The 21,857-nt window shown below is 39.8% G+C and overlaps 1 protein-coding gene across 6 annotated transcripts in view; it reads right to left on the reverse strand.

The window, feature by feature from the left end:
- The window catches only part of KCNT2 (potassium sodium-activated channel subfamily T member 2), a 115,370-nt gene extending 97,338 nt beyond the window's left edge, over positions 1-18,032 (reverse strand). For 5 of the 6 annotated variants that reach the window (XM_077182073.1, XM_054638578.2, XM_077182071.1 and 2 more), the window contains exon 1: positions 17,704-18,032. In XM_077182073.1, the coding sequence (XP_077038188.1) occupies positions 17,704-17,798 (95 nt within the window). In that variant the 5' untranslated portion in view covers positions 17,799-18,032. The remainder of the gene's footprint in view (positions 1-17,703) is intronic. The other variant, XM_077182070.1, reaches the window with a different exon arrangement.
- Positions 18,033-21,857: the final 3,825 nt, after the last annotated feature.

Genomic DNA, 21,857 nt, shown 5'->3' on the forward strand with positions numbered 1-21,857 from the left:
GTTACAAAGGAGTCATAGTGAGCAACCACCACAAAAAGGCTTAGGCACAGGTTGGTGGAAGCAGTAGCAAAGCATTATGATGTAGCAAATAAAAGCAGCTGCCCATGATTTCAGTGTCTGTAGCAGCAAGCACACAGTGTCATCAGGCTCAGGCTGCTGGAACAGAGGGCACAAAGTTCCCTTTCTCCTGCAGCCTGCAGAGCAGCAAGGAGCAGCCCTGACAGGAGGACAGGGCCAAGCCTTGGGCTTTGCTTTGAGCTTGCTATTAGAGAGCTGCTGCCAGAGCCTGGCAATGCAGAGGGGTTCAGAACATCAGGGGTAAGACTGGTAAACTTGTAGGCAAGGACATACACAGCTTGGGAAATGTTTGTGCTTGTGTGTGTGTATTCAGCATAGACTCTTTTATAAAAAAGTATATATTTAGGATCTCTGCAGAAGCAGCAAAATCATTAAGGAATAGTCAGCTGTATGCTTTCACTTAATCATCTGTGGGATGTTTATCAGGCTTTCAGGAGAGTCATCTAGGCAGTTTTTAGTTTACAGAGACAGTAGCTGTTTGATTTACATTTGGAACTAGACAGTTGATTATTTATGAACACGTAGTTCACTGTTCTCAACAATGAAATTGCTTGCCAGCTATCATTAAATCTATCAGTAGTGACCAACCAACACTTGATTTGCTCATTACCAGATAAAGCACCAGTACAGATTCATGTACAAACCAGACACAGACTCCACATCACCCAAGTCAGGCAGTGCTGACTGCTGGCAGACAGCAGCAGGCACATTGTCAAGTGAGGCTGTTGTTTTATGACCAGTGGAAGAAGCTGCCATCTGTACAAGTGAGGGAGAGTGTCTCTGCTCACACCCCTACAAATGAGTGATTTCTAGATTAGTCTGACTGGGACTCTGCTCTACCTGGACACTGTCTATATTCTTTCCTTTGGAGATTTTCAATCAGATCAGTTTGTTGATCACACTTATTTTCATCATTGTGATTCCAACACCTAATGCAAAGGTAGAGCGGGAGTAAGCACTGTGGGACAGTGGGAAAGGCAGACCCCTAGTGCACTTGCAGTGTTTGACTTACAGTGATTGCAGCCTCTTTGTAATGGTGTAAAAGACAGCAGAAATTTGCTGCCACAATGGACAAATTCTTAGATGTCCAAGTAAACAAAATAATGGGAAGAAAGGATGGGTGGGGAGACAACAACCAAAAGCTCTGCTGTAGGATTGTGCAGGGTGATGTTCATGGAAGTGCATTCCTAACTGTGATCACAGAGGTAGTTTTTGCAGAACACATCACATTGTTACTTGACCATGCTAATAATCATCCATTCAAAGCCCTTTTCACAAACACAAGTTACTCCTGTCTAAGATGCTACAAATGCTTCTCTGCAGCCTTTTCTTAATGACACTGCCTGTAAACGTTAACTAAGAGAAAAGCTCCAGAGGACATTTTAGCACTTCAGAACACAGCATGTGGACCACTTGGGTGTCACTGGGACAATGCTGATGACTTGTTTCAATAATAACTATACTGATGGTAAGAACAAAATTAAGATAATATGGAAATTTGTGGAAATGAGATGTGTTGATGGAGGGAAATGTTCAGAAAGGGAGTATACCAGAATGAGGCTATATTAAAATCAGTAACAGTGTGTTACTTGCTCTGCTCTTACATTATTTCCTTTTATCACTTAACCACTGTCTGCTAAATAAATACTGGTCTGACCAAACAGACCAGTTCATTCTGCTAAGTAACAGACTAAGTCTGCCTTTGTGCAGAGTCCCTTCAGTTTTTAAAAGAAACCTAATTGAGGAAAGACAAATATGGCTGGCAAAAAAAAAATTCTAAGAGCTTTCCCCCTTTTAACAATGGCATTTAGAAAAATTATGAACTTAAATTTCAACTGTGTAAATTTTCAGCATCAACTGAAACAGCATTATACACTGCTAGGTTACTAAAATAAAGCATTCTGTAATTCCCTATTTCAATTTGTAGTGTTTATAAAATCAAAACTGATCCTTTTACAGGCATAGTCAGAAGTGCAATTCAGACGTACAAGTAAGAAGGTGCACAAACACAGTATTCCCAAAAGGAGGCTTTCACAGGTCATATTTTTGTGCTAAACTGATTGTGGAGAAGCTGCAGATAGCCAGAGTCAATAGCTAAATCCCCTGTCCCACACTACTACACAAACACAAATCTACACCTGAAGGCTATCGAGCCACTGCTCTGCCCAGGGGAAGGCTGTGTTCCATTTACTGCTGTAATCTTGGCCCTTTTTCCTGCATTCATTCTTCCACTTTCATGTCTGCTGTCTTCAAATGTCTTTAGAAAACCAAGCCAACCTCAAAACCCTCTAACAGCATCTTTCAAGTGTCATTTATCTTCCAGATTAAGGGTTGTTCAGTACCCTGAATTTTTCATTGTTCAATTCATATTTGAACATCCTGGTCCTGTGCCCCCACCTACTCACTGCACATGGCTTGACATCTGCCCCACTCTTTTTGAGAGGGGAATCCTGTGCTGCTCTGTTTCTCTATAGTGTCTAGGCTTCAATGCCAGACACTGAGTTGACATATTTTGTAACCACAGCATTACAGATAAGAGTAAAGTTAAAAATAGCAGGTAAACAAAACCACGGCAAAAGGCGACCCAAAATATTCTCATAATGTGCATCGAGAATGACATAAAAATATAACTACTGATTAGCATGTCAACAAGAGATGAAAAAAGAATAAATGGCCCCCATGCCAAGATCTACAAGTTGGATTAGCCTGGGAACAAACTAAGAATGAAGCAAATGACAGATATAAATAGACTATGAGCTGTAGCACTCTGCTCCATTATGAGATAATTGGAAGAGATAGATAAGGGGGAAGTCTAAAGTGAACATCATGTACTAAAATTTTTATAAGGCATTTCAAAAGGTTCTCTAGAGGTTGATACCGAAGGTAAAAAATCACATGCTCATACAAAGGAAAAGAAGTAAACAACACAAAAATTAAACATGTTCTGATATATCATAAAGTGAGTGCCTATGATCAGTAGAAATACTGTAGAAACATGCCTTTTTTGTATTTTTAATATAATAAATCAGTTTAAAAGTCACAGAGGAAAAGAACATACTGAATAAGAAGGTAACAACTTGAAAAAAAATATAGCACAAACCCCTGTTTCATAAAGGAATGCACACATAGAACAGAGAGCCTTCTAGTAGAATAAAACAGGTAACTTATGGACATAGCAAAGCAGAGGCTGGCTGCAGCTATAAAGCAGAAATAAAGCAAAGCAAAATTAATCTTTATTTGCCTTGAAACCAGACAATAAGAACATAAAGCAACAGCATTTAATAAATATTTTTCAAATTGTATACATCTACTTAGTTGAACTCAAAGGAATTGTGAGTCAATATATTTTAGTCTCTTTCTATGGTGTGGATATATTAATTGTTTAGGTAAAAATATGTTCATCAATATTTATTAACCACACTCTGACCTCTGTGCATCTGCTTATAGAGATGCTAAAAAGACCCATATACAATTGCCCCCTAAGCAATATATTCTGCTACATTAAATGAGATTTTTGCTGTTTGTCTCACCACAGGCTAAGAATTCATCTTCATGTCTCATAAAGCAGGAGCAGAGGTAAGAACTTTGATTTTTGTGCTCACTTTTCAGTCTTCATCCCTTTGTTATAAGGAAATTAGTCTACTTCAGTAGCTTTTCAAGCTCAGGTTTCCTGCTATTCTACTGCATGCACCCCTTCCTAGGATTTTATCTTGCAATGCAAGTGGAGGGTATATATTTTTAACAAGGGAAAAGAAGTATGAACAATTTCCAGGATTGTGCAACTTGGAAAATCAAACAGTTCCAAGGCCTTTAATAATTTTTCTTCCCTTTCTAATAGCTCTATCCATCTTTTTCTCCTGGTACCTCTGTGACTGAACTAAGGGTCTAAAATTGCATTGTTACAGCTGGAAGTCTGAAAAATTATCTGAAAGGCAATGCCAAGCTTAGGACTTGTAGTTTACCAACTTCACTGGAAGAGCATGAAAACAGTGGTTCTGTTGCTACCTGCATATTACACATCCAATCCACTCATTTTATCACAGGCACTAAGATAAAACATGCCCTTCTCTTGCATGTCTTTGATTCCAATCCCTGCTCTAGCCTGGGCTTCTCATGTTGTCTGTGGTCACTTGCTTATTTCAGCACTCTACTCTACAGCTCTAAAAGGTTTCCTCAAAAACGACAAATAGATAAAAGTTATAAAATCAGGCTCTCATACCTCAGAGTGCTGTGAAATGTACATCATAATCAGTAAAATGTGAATGAAACAGTCTCAGTTAAAATGATGGAGTGTAAAATGCCTTGTCTTCAAAATGGTCCAGATTCTTATCACTAATGAAGCTGTGCAATAATGGCTGACTTGGGGGAATTTGATGGGAAAGCTGCAGCAAATTCAGTCTAGACTCGGAGATTAAATAAATTAGTCTACCTGGATTTTTGGTTTTGTTTTCCTCAGAATCTTTTTTTTTTTCCCAATTCTGCACAGTTGAAAAGGAAATTAGTATAATTTATCAATAGACTAATTTTATTCCAGTTGACTGTATTGAACTATTTTTCCTCTGGAAACGGAAAAATGTGTCTCAGATATATTCAAATATACTGTTAGATAGCATTCCTACTGTATTTATGGAGTCTATCTATGCCAGTATTTCAGCATTTATCCAGCAATCCCACTTATGCTGCCATATAATGGGTGAGATGATCAAATACCAATGAGAAATTTTCTATACCACTCTGGCTTTTCTCTATCATGCCTTTAAAAATCACCAAATTTTCAGTGAAGCTACTGAATTAACTTTAAACACATATGACTACATTTTTTTTTATTCTGAAGACCAACTGGACATGTAATTTTTTTTTAATGCTTGTCTTTGTAACATTCTATCAAAAATCTCAGCAGGACTTCAGAGTAAGATTTAGATCTTCTGTCTATGGTTAAAGAGCTATGTAGTAATTTATGAGACTTCTTTGTAAGGTTAATGAGAGCAGAACTTCCTCTTGCCTACCAAAATGCCACCTACTTTAATGCTAGCTTATCTCTGATGATAAATTACATTTTAAAGTCAAGTTTTACACACAAAAGAAAGAATATTTCAGTTTATTATTTGGCACTGTAAACTTCAGCCTGGGGTGCTTTCCAAATTAAAATAAATGAAATTAAAATAAATACTGGTCATACTTTGGTTCTTAATATTATTAGTTTCCCAGGCTCCTGATCCTCCAAATTAGCCAGTTTACATTCTCTTTAAATAATACTTGAAATGGGATCTGGTGCTAAGGTTTGCAAGAAAACCAAGTGCTATAATATGCAGTTATTATTTTTGTATCTGCTTGTTGTTTAGCATTGGACTTGTAGAGAGGTTGTATTTACAGAAGCACCCAAAGCACCTCCATCCTCAGAATACTGAATAACAACAAATTAGCATATTCTTTTCAACATTTTGACTGATACATGTCTTATCTGTGAACCTCTCAATCTCCTAGAATATTTTTAGATTGTCAAACACTGGTGGCTAAGCTGTCACCTGAAATATTCTATTTAGGAACTGACAGTATGCATTGCCATTTAAAATATAGAAAATAAGAGGGGTACACTGGAAGAATGCTCCATGAACCTCAATACAGGGTAGCACAGGATGGTTTCCAATTAGAGATGGAATACATATATTCCAATTCCAACTACTTATACATGCATCCCAACTCTGTAGGGGCTGAAAATGTAATCATGCATTTCTCATGACTCATTTATCAAACTGAGACTTACAGTAATAAACTATTATTTCACATTTGATAGTGAAAAATTCAGCACAGAATTTACAGGACTTTTGTTTCAATTGTGTTTCTATTTTACTTATTATGCCTATATTTATTCTAGTGATAAAGGCAATTGAAGCTAGCTTTGAGATTTCCATATATTGGGAAATCTCTGCAGTTATAGCTGCTGCCTTAATAAGTTACACTGGATCAAGGTGCACTAAATGAAGTTGATGAGATGTCATGATACTGTATTGCCTGGTACTTCAATGGAAAAAAAAAAAACCCTCTTCTACTAAGACTGAGACCCGTGAAATGAACTTCTCTTTAGGAGAAGGTGGTACTCAACATGAAAAGATGAAAATCTTCCATAACTGCCAGGACACTTTCTGGCTAACTCTCTTTGTGTAGATTTAGTAGGTGTACAGTATTTCAGTGACACATAGGAAATACAACTCTAGCCAAAACAATAATGCACGCTAGTGATGGACAATTAGTACAAATGCACTTTAGGTGGCATGGCAATCTCACAGGTAAAACACTGGTGTTTGGCTTTCACAGTTTCACACTTTCAACTATAGATCTGTTGGAGGTGGAGTGACTAGGAAAAGAGGAGAGCATAGCAAATAAGGAACAGAGCTGCTATTTGGGTTTTCAATTTATCTGTAAGGAAAAACACCCAAAACAATACACAATGAGGTTGAAATTTTAGAGCTCTTTCTTGATTCTAGTCATAGCCAGCAGTATTCCCAAAGGAGAAATATCACTAGTTAATAACAGCACTCCTAAAGGTAATGATATTATATTTTTACTATTTTTAGAGTTTTTAGTAACTGAAAATATTACACCATTATCTTTCGGATCATATTCCAAAATTATGTACTGACCATTGTCACAAAACACGCAGCAGCATGGAATAACATTACATGAGGTCATCTAATTTTTCCTTGCGTGTTTATTTCTTCTCCAAGCTACATTTTTCCTTCTAGCTGGAAAGGATTAGGTAGGATGCAAGACAGTGACATCATGGGCAATACATAAAATTAGTTTAAAAAGTTAAATCTTTTTTTTTCTGTACTCTGCTCGATTCCCCACCTGTCCACAGGTTTACTTAGATTAAAAGTATTTGTTTATTACAGGGCAAGAAATTATGGGAGCCATGCCTGATCTGGAAGGGAAAAAGTCATAAGAAGTCAAATGAAATTTGTCAGGAACTTCCCACAGACACCTTAACAAGCCTAGAAAGAACTTTTCTGAGATTCCATTTATAGCTGAAGTGTTAAAAAGTGAAAAAAAAAAAAAATTATACCACATATGCTTTTTACACATGCCCAGGAGCAGGGTAACTTTATAAAAAGGAGTGTCTTTTTAAAGTTACATATTGAGACAGTCCACATATGCAATCTGGAAACACTTAGACAACACCCCAAAATATGCCATTAGAATGCCAACAACTCTGAGAAGTAATACTGGGCTGAAGATCAGATTATAGCAATTTTCCTGAAGTGATGGGAGCTGTGCACAAGCACACGTACACACCAGGAGAGTATTTTAACAGAGAAATACAAAGAGAAGGAGAATTCAGCAAAGACTCGGGAACAGACATAAACCAAAAGCCCAGTACTTGACAGGAGGTGCCTCTCCTGATGCTCCCCACAGAGAGAGTCTCTCCTCTCTTCCACAGATAAAGGCTGTGGAGACTCCCCTTCCTCTACCAAATCATCAGGAAAAGAGTGCTGATCACATTTCCTGCTGATGACTCCTTCCAAAAGAATTGCACCTTGATACTTATCTGTCTTTATTCTCTAGTACTTAAAGCTGCTTTGGCTCCAATGATGACATCCAGATGGAAGATAAAATATGTAGGATTTCTGAAGTAATACTTGCAGCTTCACATACATATACAGTGCAATATATCTAACAGTGGAGTGGAATGGATTCCTTCCTTTCAAATGCAGCCTGATGCACAGATATGATTATTGTTTTACATGGAAAAAAATTACAAAATTTTCATATAAATTATAAATGTCTCATTAAGGAGTGGCAATGATTCAAGAACTCTGAACGCTTAATTGAACAAGTGCTTTTAAAAGTCACTATTATCTCTAAAATGTCACCTGTCTGATTCTGCTCTCTCCACAGCTAACAGGGTACACATAATTACTTACTTCATATAAATCTCAGTCTCCTTATTCAGAGTGAGCTATTACACTTCCTGATTAATCATAAGACATGGTTTTAATTATCTCTTCATTAGTTTTAGAAAAATTTAAAATATCAAATTTCACAATATTTTAAAAGTTTAATTCTGTCATCTTTATTCATATTAAATAACACTTAGTACTCTCTGAAGTAAAATGCTGTTCATCCATTTTAAGGCAGGCGGAATAGTTTGCCCAGTATTTAATTTTTCAGAATAATGACGTCAAGCTTTCAAAATGTGCCTTGTGTGTGCTTAGAAAATCATTTAGCAAGTGCCTTCAGAATACTGGGATAGTCAATGTAAACACTAATTTTTTTCCCCTTAAATATAACTTCCAAAATGAATGCATAAATTTCAGATTTTGTTGGCTTTTTTGACAGGTTATTTAAAATCTCTTTAGCTAACTGCATCAGTGAGGTGGGTCAGGACAGGTGTTGTTCTGTCATCTTGTTTGCAAGTCTGACCTAGGCCTTAGTGCTGACCAGATTTAGGTTGTATATGAGGAGAGAACAGGGTGTATGGATGCCGGGAGGTTTGACAGACAATTCTCCAATGTCTAGGGTGATACAAGAAAGCACAGTAATATTCCCAGTATTCCCAGCTCTCTCCATCTGGCCACTTTTGTCACTGCAAAGTAGCTCTGCCATCCCAGAAAGGGAAGGAATTTCTAAATGCTCAGTTCAGCTTAGCCTGAAGTCAGGTAGCAGCAGGGTGCTGCAGAGCTCTATGTCCTCACTCATCTGCCTTAGAAGAAGACATCCACCCTATAATCTTGATAACAGTGATCTTCTAACAGCTTGTTCTTATCTGAAATTAGGAGCAAAACCTGAGGTCTTCCACAACACTCTCAGGCCAGCCCATGCTATATCACAGCAGAGTGCCTTGTAGAGGCTCCTGAAATTCTCCTCTCTCCCACACACTCAGAGGTACTTCCTCCATAATCTGAAACATTCCCAGCAGCCAGCCTTGTTCTTCCTACATGAAATGCTCTGGCTACATCACACTGAAATCCCAACATTCTGAATCACCAACTGAGCTGGTCACAGTGACTGCCACAATTAATCGTCTTAAATAGATTCATAATGTTGCATGAATTTAACTCACTTTATTGTTCTTTTCTGAACTCAAACTGTGATTTGTGAACTGCCAAAAAAAAATAGGAAAAAATGAAGGGAAAACTAATCAAGACTTTAAAATTAACTCAGTGCATTTTCAATGTTGTTTGTACCATTTTAGCTAAATTGTAGTTTTCTTGCAATCTGTGGTCAGTGCTGGTACAAAAATAAATGATCATGTGGGTCACTGTTTGAACGCAGTCCTCAGTGTCAGTGAGACACAGGATATCTGCAATGGCTCTGGTGAGATTAGCTTCTCTCTGATGAGAATTTTAGGTGGGTGAAAAATCTACTTAAGATTTTGATAGTCTTTATAAAATGAGGTTGACTAATCAACATCTGCCCATTACAGAGTAGGTCGCTCTACTTTTTGTGTTTGTATTATGTTCTTTGAATTACTACTGAGAGAGCAAAACAGTAATTAAACTGTTTTGGATAGGACATTATCTACAAAAATTGCTTTTCAAAAGGTATTTGTTGAACTGAAACCCCTTTGAACAACAATCAAATTCTAGATTGCCATACACAGTGAAAACATGGCTTGCCCACTTCTCAAAAGGGAACATTCAGCTAAATATAGAGCTTAGCCTTCAGTCCCCCTGTCAGAGCTGTCTCTGCTCCATGGTGAGAACTACAGGGCAACAGTGATGTGTGACCAGTGCCCTCAGCTTCTCTTGAATTTGGTGTGAAGATGAAAAACTAAATCCCATTCCAGGGTCAGGGAATGTTGTATATCAACAGCTGTTATTCATAAGTGACAAGTATAACCACAGTTTTCCATTTGCAGTGCAGCAGGTTGGGGTTTTTTTCCCATGGGCATTTGGTTCAGATTGGGTTTGGTAACCCTGGTTTTGTCTGTATTGCAGTTTTCTTGAGCCACAAGGGCAAGAGAAAACAAAGTGAGAAAGACAAAACCTCTAGAACATTTTTGGTTATTCAGAACAATTAATTAGCAAGGCCATTTTTCAATGTTTACTCCTCATTACATATTTTAACAATCACTATGCTGTGAAGGAGCTCTGTAACTTTAAGTTATAAATACAGCAAATGCCATTAACTTTATCATCACAGAAAGCTAAAGGGCAAAACAATTTTCTTTACAAAATGCCGAAGGGGTTTGACTCAGGGTACAGAATCCAGGAGGGAGGGCCAGACTTTCCTGGCAGAGCTAGCCCACAGAGAGGACTGCTGCTCAGACTGTGTCATTGTCCCTGCTAGGCACATGACCCCTGTGCTGGTGGCTGCTGGAGATGCAGTTATTAATGGCTAAATCTGGCAGGAGACTTGTCACACCCAGGCACAGGGGTAGGCAGTTTTCTCTTTTTTGCCACCTCAGTAGATAACTTGCACTGATCACAATCTAATTCCTTCCTTCCACATCTTCCATAGCTTGGTACTTGGCAAGGCAGGCACAGAAATGACAGACTTGGCAACCTGCTTTCCACCACAAAAATATTGCACTTCCCAACAGGTATCTCCCTAAGTGGAGACAGGATTTGTCCCTCAAGATACCTCTGAGTAAATAATAATATCTCTGTTTTTATCTGTGAGGATAAACACTGGGTTTTGTCTCCTAATGACTGTTTCTGTTTTATTGCTACTTCCCACCAGGAAGTTGACTGCTAACATAATTAGCAGATGATTGCACGGGGGAGGCTGAAATCTTTAACAGCTGTTTTAAAGCATTCTGCACCAAATCTTCTGTGCTGCAGAACACTTCCAGCTCTTGAATGGCATTCTCTCCAATGACACAGATTATGGGACCATGGAGTGGAGGCCTCCAGGAAGGACATAACTTGTTCATTTACTTGGAAAAAAAGGTGAAGAAACCACATTTAAAGTGTTTAGTGGATTAGTACAAGCATTTGGGCATACTGTGTCAGAATTCAGATAAGATCACCTTTGATTGTGAAGTCTAGAAACTGAACGTATAGCACAGCAATGGTTAGCAGATTTTACAACTTTACTCTTTCTATAAAAGAAGGCGCAGACATTTCTGATGCTCCAAGTGATCTATTTCTTTGTTACAGGATAAAGGGAAGACAATATGAATCAATCCTACCATTTGTTAAAGAAGAGTCACTATGAAAGAAAGGCAGAGTGCAGCACAGAACTTACTATTATAAAATAAACAGTCTTAATCGTTGGGTGTGATAGAATAATAATCATAAAATTAGGAGGGAAAGAACTGCTTTAGCTCCCCATGGAGTGTTATAGAGTCTGCCAGATGTAAAGTAGTATGTGTCAAGTTGTAGATGGAAAAATAAGAGCTTTAGCAATAAATCTATAATTAAGTAATGATTGAAGTACCAAGTACATTTACAAACTGCACATCATGTTGTCCCAGAGGAGGAAAACTACTTGGTCTGGGAGAGTTTTCAAGATGAGACACTTAAATGGTTTGTGCTGTATAAAACTTCTGCTGGGATGTGCTACCAACAACTTTGGACAGATCCAGTCATAACAGCACTGAAATTACTCTTTTCTTTCCGTGTCCTTTCCCAGTTCCACAGTGTGTGCTAGTTTAAATGGAATACAGGAACACAGAAGCAATGCATTTTGGCCTCTGTTGTTGTTGCAAGCAATATGGTAAAACACAAATTAGAATGGGGCTAATGGCGCTGCCTGCTACAAAGCATTGCTTCTTCTCCTCTACCCACACGTGTCTGATCCATAACAGGGACCCAGTCAAGATCAGTTTAGAAGGATGGTGAGTATAGAAATATATTACCAGTTTACTTTCCTGGGACTGCTCCTAAACCTCCCACAAGAGTGTAAACTCAGGCCTTTTGCTTTGGTAAATGCAGCCGTTTCATCAACATCAATATTTATCATAATTTTTTTTTAAGCAGTGAAAAACAGCTTGGCCAGTACACACAGCAAGTTTTTTCAGGGTTTAGGGAAACTCAAACTTTTCAACTACTGCTATGCAGAAAAGCATAGCACTTGCTCTCTTTGAGAATTAGACAGTTAGGATCTAGAGCAATTTCAATAAAAATCAAGCATTTACATTAGAATTTAGGCTTCTAAATCTCTTTATGGGTTTTGAAAATTTAGTTACAAGGGCAAATCGAGATAAATTTGACAATATCTGCTCAAGCCTCTGTTAAATGAAAGAATTTCTGTAAGCTAATGTTTTCTAAAATGTGGATGCCAAATTGACTAAAGTCTTTCTTGAAGGAAAGAGGAGGATTATTTTGAAGAAACTGCAATAGAATTTTCTTTTGAGGAAATTATAATAGAATTTTTTGTCAAGTTGAATCTAGACTCAGTTGTTTTAAATCACTTGAATCAGAAACGTGTGGGCTTTTTATCCCTTTTTAGTTTAACAATCTCAGGTGATTTCCAAAAGGAAAGGCAGGAGGAAGGCTTCACTCACTAATTCACACCGTGACAAATGACTGTTAAAGTGCCTTCTGAGATTTACAGTGGGGAGCTGTTCCTTGAAAGTCAGCAGCCAACATGAGAGCCAGCAGGATACAATTGTCCAAGGGATGTGTGGAGGTGTTCTGTATTATGTGAATCTCCTTCCTTTCCAGCTAGGTGGTAATGTGCATTTATGCAGAAAGCACACCAGAATGGAGGGCTGATTTTAATTTAATCCTATAAGTACTCAGTGTAAGAACAGTTCTTTCACAAAGGTAAAATTTAGCTCTATAGTTTTAAAATTAAAGTATATACTGTAGCAAAATGAGTCAAATTTTAATCTCAATACAGAAGCAGGATTTGAAATGAATTTCCAGTACCAGTTAATGTTCTTGTTATATCTGTACAGAATAGAAAAAAAAATTACAGAATTGGAAAATGTAAATTTTTGTTCCATGACTGAAACTGTAAAAATATCTTGCAGCAGCATATAGAAAAGTTATGAAATGGGATGCTTTGAAGGTGGGGGTTGAACTACCCACAAGTTATCTGTTCATATTGTTTCCTTGGACACTCCAGCTGCCAAACCATTCCTGCAGAGTTCAAGACATTTTTGTCAGAGCAGGCAGAGGAGAATTTGAACAGTTCATCAGAATAAGCAGTCATGCTTCAGTGGTGAGAAACATTCCCGTCTTGCTAGAATTCACTAAACCAAATGCAGTTTTTATCTTCAAGAGCTTCTAAAGAAAGGATTAAATGTCTGGGCATAAATGATTTAAGAAATGTGAGGTAAACTGTGCTCTGCAAGATACAAAAGGCCTTAATAAAAAGGCAGTGATATGGAGAGAATGTAAATGCTTTTAATTTTTAACTTGGAATTCTTTCTTTACACCTCTAGCATGCTGTGGTTTGGCTGTTTTGAAGCACGTGGTAACTATTCATGTACACAAAAACCTCTTCATTGTAGCTTTCCCAAACTTACATTGGAACCTAAAAATAAACATTCTCTTTTATCCTCCCCTCTGCAGCAATTGACCAACTTCGAACATGTCACCTCTTCACCAGGTAGGATGTTTTCTAATTTTATTTGTGTAGCTTTTCCACACAGCTGGTAAGAATAAGGACTGATGATCAGTAGGGTTATGAAACCTTTCATTGCATAGTTTATTATTACAATCACAATTTAGTGAAATCTGGCTGAATTAACAGGTGAATAATTGTGCTAATCACTTAGTTCCCCCTCTATTTCTGCTCATTTCCCAGCAGCCAAACTGAAAGGTAAATTTCATCATGAAGGTCAATAAACATCTCAGAATACCCAGCAAATCAAAACACTCTGTTTCATCTTCAGATACTTTCAATAATGAAAGCAAAATGTAAGATTCACAAAGGGATATTAGCAATATTTACAGAACAAGTGAAAAAGTCAAGGATCCAATCTTCTCTTTACCTTTAGCCTAGTGCCTGGGATATTTCCGTGGCCAGAGGAAACCTGAGCCATTACCCTACTTGCCACAGAATTCACCCACTTGACACACACACATGCTCTAGCTGCCTTGTAGAAGTGTTCTCCATATAAAATGAGTGGAGTGTAGCATCAAACATCATCTCCAGTTTCCAAAGGGAACCAGGTTCCTTTGAAAATCTAGCTTTGCAAAAACCAAAACTGATTTTAACGTCCTTTTTTTGGAAAAAAACCCAAACCATTCAGCAAATTCAAGAATGCCAATAAATCATTCGAAGTAGCTTTCTTACTGAACAAAATCATTCGTCAAAGATTCAGCATGTTCTTCTGAATGTGCAACATCTTTTTTGAACAACTTTTTTTATGAAAAATAATATACAATCCAATTTGGCGGTTTGTGGAAGATGACAGCCCAGAACCCATCTGTTACTGAAGCCAACTGCAAGGCTGGCTATGAATCTAAGCTAGGAAAGCAGAATTTCTGGGGGGAGGGAACAGAAATGCAAAAGCAGTGAGATGGATGCTACTGTATTGAAGAAATACAGGAATGGTATCATTCAGGAATGGTATCAGGGAAGGAATGGATCATGAACTAGATAGCTAAAAAAAAAAAGTCTGAGTGAAGCTCTACTATAGAAGTCCCCAAGAAAAAAAAAATAGCTGTTTCCAAACAGGTAGAGATCTAAGAACAAAATTCCTGAATGAGAGTTCTTTTATAATCAGCTAAGCATTTTAGCACATTTGCATTTTATCAATTAACAGAAACATTTAAAAGAAATAGGTGATGAAACATAAAGAAACATAACCATTAAGGTTTCAAAATTGAACTATGATTATGTCAGAAATATATCTTTGAACAAAAAGAGGAGAGGTCACATAATTTCAGTCATATTAAATACTACCATATGACATATAATGGCAAACTATGCTATTAAAACTGATTTGGTGACACAAAATCCTGGGTGGGAATAATTCCATCTCCTCTCCACTCTAAAAAACCAACAAGCATCTGAAAACCAGGAGATGGACCCTATCAGCAAAAAGCAAGCATTATTCCAGAAAGGGCAAAAGGGAATGAGAAAAGAGATTCCCCCAAGGATAAACAAGCTGGGAAGATCAAAAAGAGAATGGAACTAAGACAAGACAGAGTTTGGCTGGTAAGAGACCAGAAGTTCACAGATGACACAGATGGAAAACCCTTAGCAAACATCACCCTGCCAGAGTTGAGAGCAAGTGGAATTAAAAAGTTGCAGTGAACTGGAAACAGGCAGAAAATTTTTGCAGCATCTCGGCCAAAGTCCAATAACTAAAATGAACTATCTTGATCATGTGCAGCCTATAGTAGCTATTAAGGCTACTTTAACTGTGTTTCAGTATTCAGATATTCCATTCATAGTTAACATCCATTCAACTGAAGGTTACAAACCCGACTATACTGCACACTGCTTAGAACAGAATACAAAGGATGTGCTTCACCAAAACCAACCAAGAACCATTTACCTAAGAGTGCAAAGAAAAGACAATAAAGCAGACAAACATAATATATTTTTGTGTAACACCAATCTTGCAAACTAATAGGAAGCTGATCTCAGAGTCCCCATAGGTCTGCATTCTTTCTCATTCAATATTTCCTGGAAGTATGTCTAATATTCTAAATATTCCACTTGGCACTATTTCTATGCAGAGCATGCATGCTTTTTCTATAATGGATAGTAATATTCTAGCAACATAGGAAGGAATGAATACTTCAATATTACATGATAGCCTCCAGTTCAGGAAAGTAAGAATCTGGACAGACAAACAACAGATAATACACAAGATCTTTGTAAGAATGGCTCTCCTTCAGTTACAGCTGGTATCCAAAAACACTGCTATGGTAACTTGCAGAGCTGGAGGAGAGCACGCTGCTGTCACAGCCTCGTGTAAAACACAATCTTGTTTGCATTGTGGGGAATTCCCTGCACACCTTCCTACCACTGAGCAGCAGTGCCCAGCCTCAGCACAGACAGTGCATAGAGATCTAGAAAGCTATTTACATTTCTGTATTTCAGATTGTGCCAGAGATCTCTCTTGTAATGTTTGTTGGAATATTAATGAAATAATTAAAATTGACCATTAATTTTTCACCAGTTCTTTGCTGGAGTTTTTAAATGGTAACCATGCTCTGGGAGACTTTTGTGCTATAATTCTGCTATCAAGATTGTTTTAAGGATTATTTACTTTGATTTTATTAAGTGCACATAGACCTGAAATAGATAATAGCTAAAAGGATGCTCTGGGTTGTGTAGTTACAGTATTTGCTATTTGAGACCAAATGATGCTTCTTCTGTGGAAAGTAACTTCATGAAGTGCAAGTCAAACAATTGGCATCTGGGAAATGCTTGACAGAAGTTTAAACTAGAGGTGGAAAAAGTGTAAAGCCCCAGAGTGATCCAAAAAGGTATACTAAGCATATTTTGTAAATTTTAGCCATCAAAACCCAAAACAAATAAAAAGTTGTTAAAATAAGAAAGGTTGTGGAGTTTTTTTCCTATTCCAGTAGGAAATAAGATGCAGGTGTAAGATGCTAAGATTACATTTTCTAAAATCTCAAAGAATCAGAAGTAATGACTACATTACAATACACTTATAATTTTTTACACAGTAAAAACATGCTTTGATAAGCATACTATTTAAGTCTCCATTAGGTAGTTACAATGTTGTCATTTCAAACCAACAGCATTCATTTTTGTGACTATATTACGATGTCATTAACCATTTCATAACTGTCTGAATAAACAGCATTTGTTTAACTGCTTCAGTGTAGAGCATATTCTCCTAAATAAGGGTAATATTTATTTACATATTTGCATGATCTTGTGATTATCAATCACTAAGAATCCATATCTCCTTAGAAAAGTAGTGAAAATCTGACCAATGTAGAACAGCATTAAAATCAAAAGTTTCTGACTGCCAAGTTAAAGACATACTCTGACAATTCAAATATATTGAATTAAATATGTTGCCGATTTTGCTTTCCTGACATTTGACTACAAGAGAGTGTTAGTAGAAAGTGGATATGACACATAATTTTGCAATGGGATCATGTAACAGTGTGTTGAGACACAACGTTGTATGGTCCAGCAGAGTGGAGTGATGCTGGTGCTGTTCACGAACGCTCTTCATTCAACATCTTGAAACTGAACACACATGCACACGGTTTGCTTGTTTCTTTCAATGTAAAGGGCTCTTTGTTTATGATTTTAAGGAAAACATTTGACTTGAAACAAACAAGTCTTTTTCTATCGGGTGTGATTAAAGACACTGACAGACTTGAAAGAATTCATAAAGGAATAAAATCATGGTAGTTGCGCCCATGCCTAGGATCCGAGCATGGAAAGAAACTGCATGTGAAGAAGCCTGGGTATAGGACAACGAAAGCATACCGCAGTTAGCCTTTGGACAAACGGCAAAAGCATGTTTTCTTTGGGACGTTTTCACAGGGACACGATCCTTACCTGCGCTGCTCCTGCCGTGCCGCGGGGCAGGGCACGGCTCGGCCGCCGGCGGGAGCGCTCCGGACCCGCGGGATGCCCCGCGCTGGCCCAGGGGCGCCGGCCCGGCTCGCCCCGGCTGCGGCAGCGCAGCCCCGGCCGGCCCTCGCAGCCCCTTCCCGGCGAAGTTTCCCCCGGGGCCGCTGCCCGGCGCCGCCACCCCGCCGGGGACACCGCGCCCGCGCTCACCTGTCGTCGCTCTGCCAGCCCTGGTCGCCCAGCAGCAAGTCCCGAAAGCGGTACCGCGGCGGCAGCGGCGGCACCTCGCTGTCCAGGTCCACCATGCTGCCCGGAGCGGGAGCAGGAGGCCGGCCGGGAGAGAGGGGAAGCCCCGCCGCGCCGCCCGAGGAGCGGCCGGACCCGCCCGGGCGCGTAGGGGGGCAGGAGCGGCGCGGCGGCAGCGGCGCGGAGCGGGCTGGCCCCGCACAAAGGCGCGGCGGGGCTGCCCCCGCGGTCCCCGGCGGCTCAGCGGGAGCCTCTCGGCCCCGGGAGCCAAGTCCCGCCCCGGGGGGAGGCAGGTGGCGGCGGGCGGCGGCCTCGGCGGCGGCGCGACCGCCCCCCGCCCACGCCCACCCTCACAGCGAGCGGGCGGCGAGCGCGCCGCCGCGGCCCACAACAAAGGGCCGTGCCACGGCCGGGCCGGCGGCACCGCACCGGGCTCCGCAGCCGCCTCGCCCCCCGAGCTGCTCCCTGCCTGCTCCCCTCCCTCAGGGGTGCTTCTCTGTAGGCCCCGAAACGTGAGAAATGGGTGTCGTACCTCAGGCAGAAACCGCTGTGTTGGTGACGGTGCGGCCATCTGGGCACGGCTGGGGCTGGCACAGCCTCGGCTGCTGCCCGCGGTAACCGGGCACACCCGGGCACAGCCAGAGCTCCTCTGGAACGCCGGGTGCAGCCCGCGGTAACCGGGCACACCCGGGCACAGCCAGAGCTCCTCTGGAACGCCGGGTGCAGCCCGCGGTAACTGGGCACAGCCAGAGCTCCTCTCAATGCCAGGTGCAGCCCGCGGTAACCGGGCACACCTGGGCACAGCCAGAGCTCCTCTGGAACGCCGGGTGCAGCCCGCGGTAACCGGGCACACCTGGGCACAGCCAGAGCTCCTCTCAATGCCAGGTGCAGCCCGTTCCGCGTTCCGTCAATTTCTGAACCTGCTTGGACTAGCAGGTGGTGCGGGCCAAGAGCTTGATTGCTCTTGGACTAGCAGGTGGTGCGGGCCCTGTAAAAAAGAAAAACCACAGAGAAGTTGAACTAATTCCCATAGTTGAGATTTGCAGGTAATGCCTGTAAGTGTGAGACACTCTAAAAGTGTTTTAGACATGCAGGATCAGCCCAAGTATGGCAGCCTGGCATGTGTCACACAGCAATGTGCCCTGATGAGAATCCAGCTCTGTGCATCCATTCTGTGATGCACAGGTTTCCTCAGGTAACCAACAGGTAGCTCAATGCAGGACTCCGATTTCCTGTGCTGTTGTTACAGTCATTGCATCTTTCCTTGCTTCTTTAGCACAGAGCTGTTAAGCACAGCTTCGGTGATTGCTGTTTCTTTGGAGAGTTGTAGTGTACGCTGGGATCACTGGAGTATGATGCTTACCCTTTTTCACAGCTTGCTGCACTCAGCATTTACAATGTGCTTCTCAGAAAGCCTTGTTAGGTGAAGCAAAACAGATGTATGTGGCAAGAGTTCAAAGGTAACTTGTTCTTTGCTTTGGCTGATATAGGAAATAAATAAAATAGTGAATTATTCTGCATCCATGTTCTTGCCATTTTTACTATGGTGTGTTCTGAGGTCAGAGTTCTCTAAAAGTCTAATTTAAAAAAGTCTAGGATCTTTCTTCAGAATATTTGTTGTGTGCTGCCCGCTTTATTCTTTCTCAGTTGCTTGTCCAGTTAAAGGAGCTCTCTCTTGTAAGAAAACATTGTTTCCTTTCTCTGCCTGAGTGTCTTTCATTTTACCAAAACATGAGGTGGGGTGAAGCCTGTATGTTATAATGTTTTGTTGTAAAAGCAAAGCAGTTAAGGCTGACTTCAGTCCTTTTCTGAAGTCTGTGAATCCTAGACTAGCTGGGAAATTAATGGTGTTTCTACTCTACCTTCTAGCAGCCTCATTAATTTTTCCACCTGAGTTGATTAATTTAACATGTGTTTTCATACTTGAGGAGCTAAGTAGCAGGAGAAGCTTTTGCTCTTTTTCTACCATGGAAATGCACTTCAGACAGGTAATAGCTGACTGGGAAATGAGCAACCTGGTGAGCAGTTGAGCAGAGCTAATAGAAAACAAACTCATTACTAAGGCTATAGTCATATAATTTATACAGATGCTTAATTCTGTGCTCCCAAGTAATAGAAACTCTTTGCAATGTAAAATGCGTTTTTACATGTCTGACTGTCCAATGCCTGATCCCTCTGAAAAGCTCTAAGTGTATAAAATTGGGCAGAAAGGGGGTTTTGGTCAGCTAAATCCAATATTTTTATTAGTAACTCAAAACACTTGGGCAACTTTTGTCTTCAAGCAGAGGAGACAGAGTCATCTGCTTGGAGACAGGTGCTGCTTATGAGCCATTATACTGGGTTACCGTGCTCAAGCCAGGTGTTCCTTGTTAGGTGTTTGTGTTAAAGAAAAACTGTGAGCCACACTCAGGAGCAAATGTAGGTTTGTGCTTTTGGGATGGTTCTGGCCCTGAGAAGTGTCAGGTGCATCTGTGACCCTGACTTAGGGACTGAAAATAGACTTCAATTGATCCATTCTTTTTTTGTCAAAGTGGGTATAGCTGGGTAGCTCTCAGTAGTTGACTCTGAAGTCTGAGAAAGAGAGGGCATTTAAGAACTGTGTATCTGAGTTTACTGCTAGTGACTGGATTTAAATCCTGGATCATACTCAGGTACAGAAAGAACAAAAGAAATATTTGGTTTTTCTTTTTAGGTTACCATATATTTGATGGTACATAGGTAAAACAGATGGAAGCAATGCAAATGGCTTCAGGACTTTTTGAACAATAGCAGTGTATATGGAGGGAAACATAGGTTATTAATAGTGTTCTTAATTCAAGATGTTCTACCCTGCTATCTGAATTATGCAATCTTCTGTAATAAAGTAAATCAGATAAGCAGGTTAGGTTTTGATATTTTGCTCAAAATGCTTGCAAGGTTCTCTTTAATTAATCAGTTTGATTATTGAGAACCACTGGGGCATTCCTTAGTGATGGTATTGATACCTAAAATTATTCAGGTAAAACAAAGCCAAATTTTATTGGAGTTGGAGAAGCATCTTTGCCATGGTAAACTGCTCCTTTTCAACTTGTGAGTCTGTTGCTGGTCCTCAGCACTGAGGTGCTGAAATAGTCCTGTCCTGCCCGACATATTTCTGCCCTGTTCCCTCTGTTGATGCTCAAATGTCTACCCTGGCTCAGAGACTTGTCCTCCCCAGCTGATAAGCTTATCATCTCAACTATTGTTTTTATTCTCCTAAATAACAGTCTGAGTTTTGGGGAAGAAAGAACACCAGTAAATACAAATTTTTTGACAGAAGGGTAAAGAAAGATGAGGTGTTAATGCACGGTAGACCTTTTAAGGAGTTCTGTAACATCAATAACTTGTATTTATTGTCCTTTCAAGGAAAATAGTCTGGTATTGTCTGGATGGCATTCAGGTAACTCATGCACGAGGCACTGGAAGGTGTAGCCTGGGCAGAAGTGGAAAATGGTCAGTGGAAATTCCTTCTCTGCAGAGTTTGTGTGTTTATTTTTGATTTGTCTGTTGGTGTTACTAAAGGGTTAGGCAGGCTGAAAAATTGGTAGGCTAAAAAAAATAAATCAAGCTCATTTTGAGGTTTTTTCCTAAGTCTCTTTTAAATTTTTTTTTATTTTTCTTCCCCCTAATTAAGAAGTATGTGGATGTTTGTGTTGCTATTGGGAACTTTGGAACTCTCACATTTCTGCCAGGTGATCATTTCTCACTCAAGTATGTTTGTGTGGCTTTGGGTTTAAGGCTGGAACAGGGAACTAGAGTACTGACAGTTCTGCACATTTGGGAGCTGAATAGAATATTTAGGAACTCAGCATTCGGAGTTCAAAAATTATTTGGGGTTTAGATTAGTAAACTGTACTTCATTAATCTTTTATTTACTTAGGCTGCAGTTTCATTTCCAAAATAGTTGGTAGGAAAAAGCATCATGACTATATTTGTTAAAATGTACCTAGATGGAAGTCTGAAGAATCCTTGCTGATAAATACTCCTTATATCAGAAAACTGAATTTCAGCATTAAGAAAGGCATACTTCTCAGTTAAAAAACAACATTGTTTACTTTTAAAATAAATTTGTTACCATCTTTTTTTCTTTCCTGGGGCTT

This window comes from Agelaius phoeniceus, chromosome 8, assembly GCF_051311805.1.
Source record: "Agelaius phoeniceus isolate bAgePho1 chromosome 8, bAgePho1.hap1, whole genome shotgun sequence".
Taxonomy (NCBI): domain Eukaryota; kingdom Metazoa; phylum Chordata; class Aves; order Passeriformes; family Icteridae; genus Agelaius; species Agelaius phoeniceus.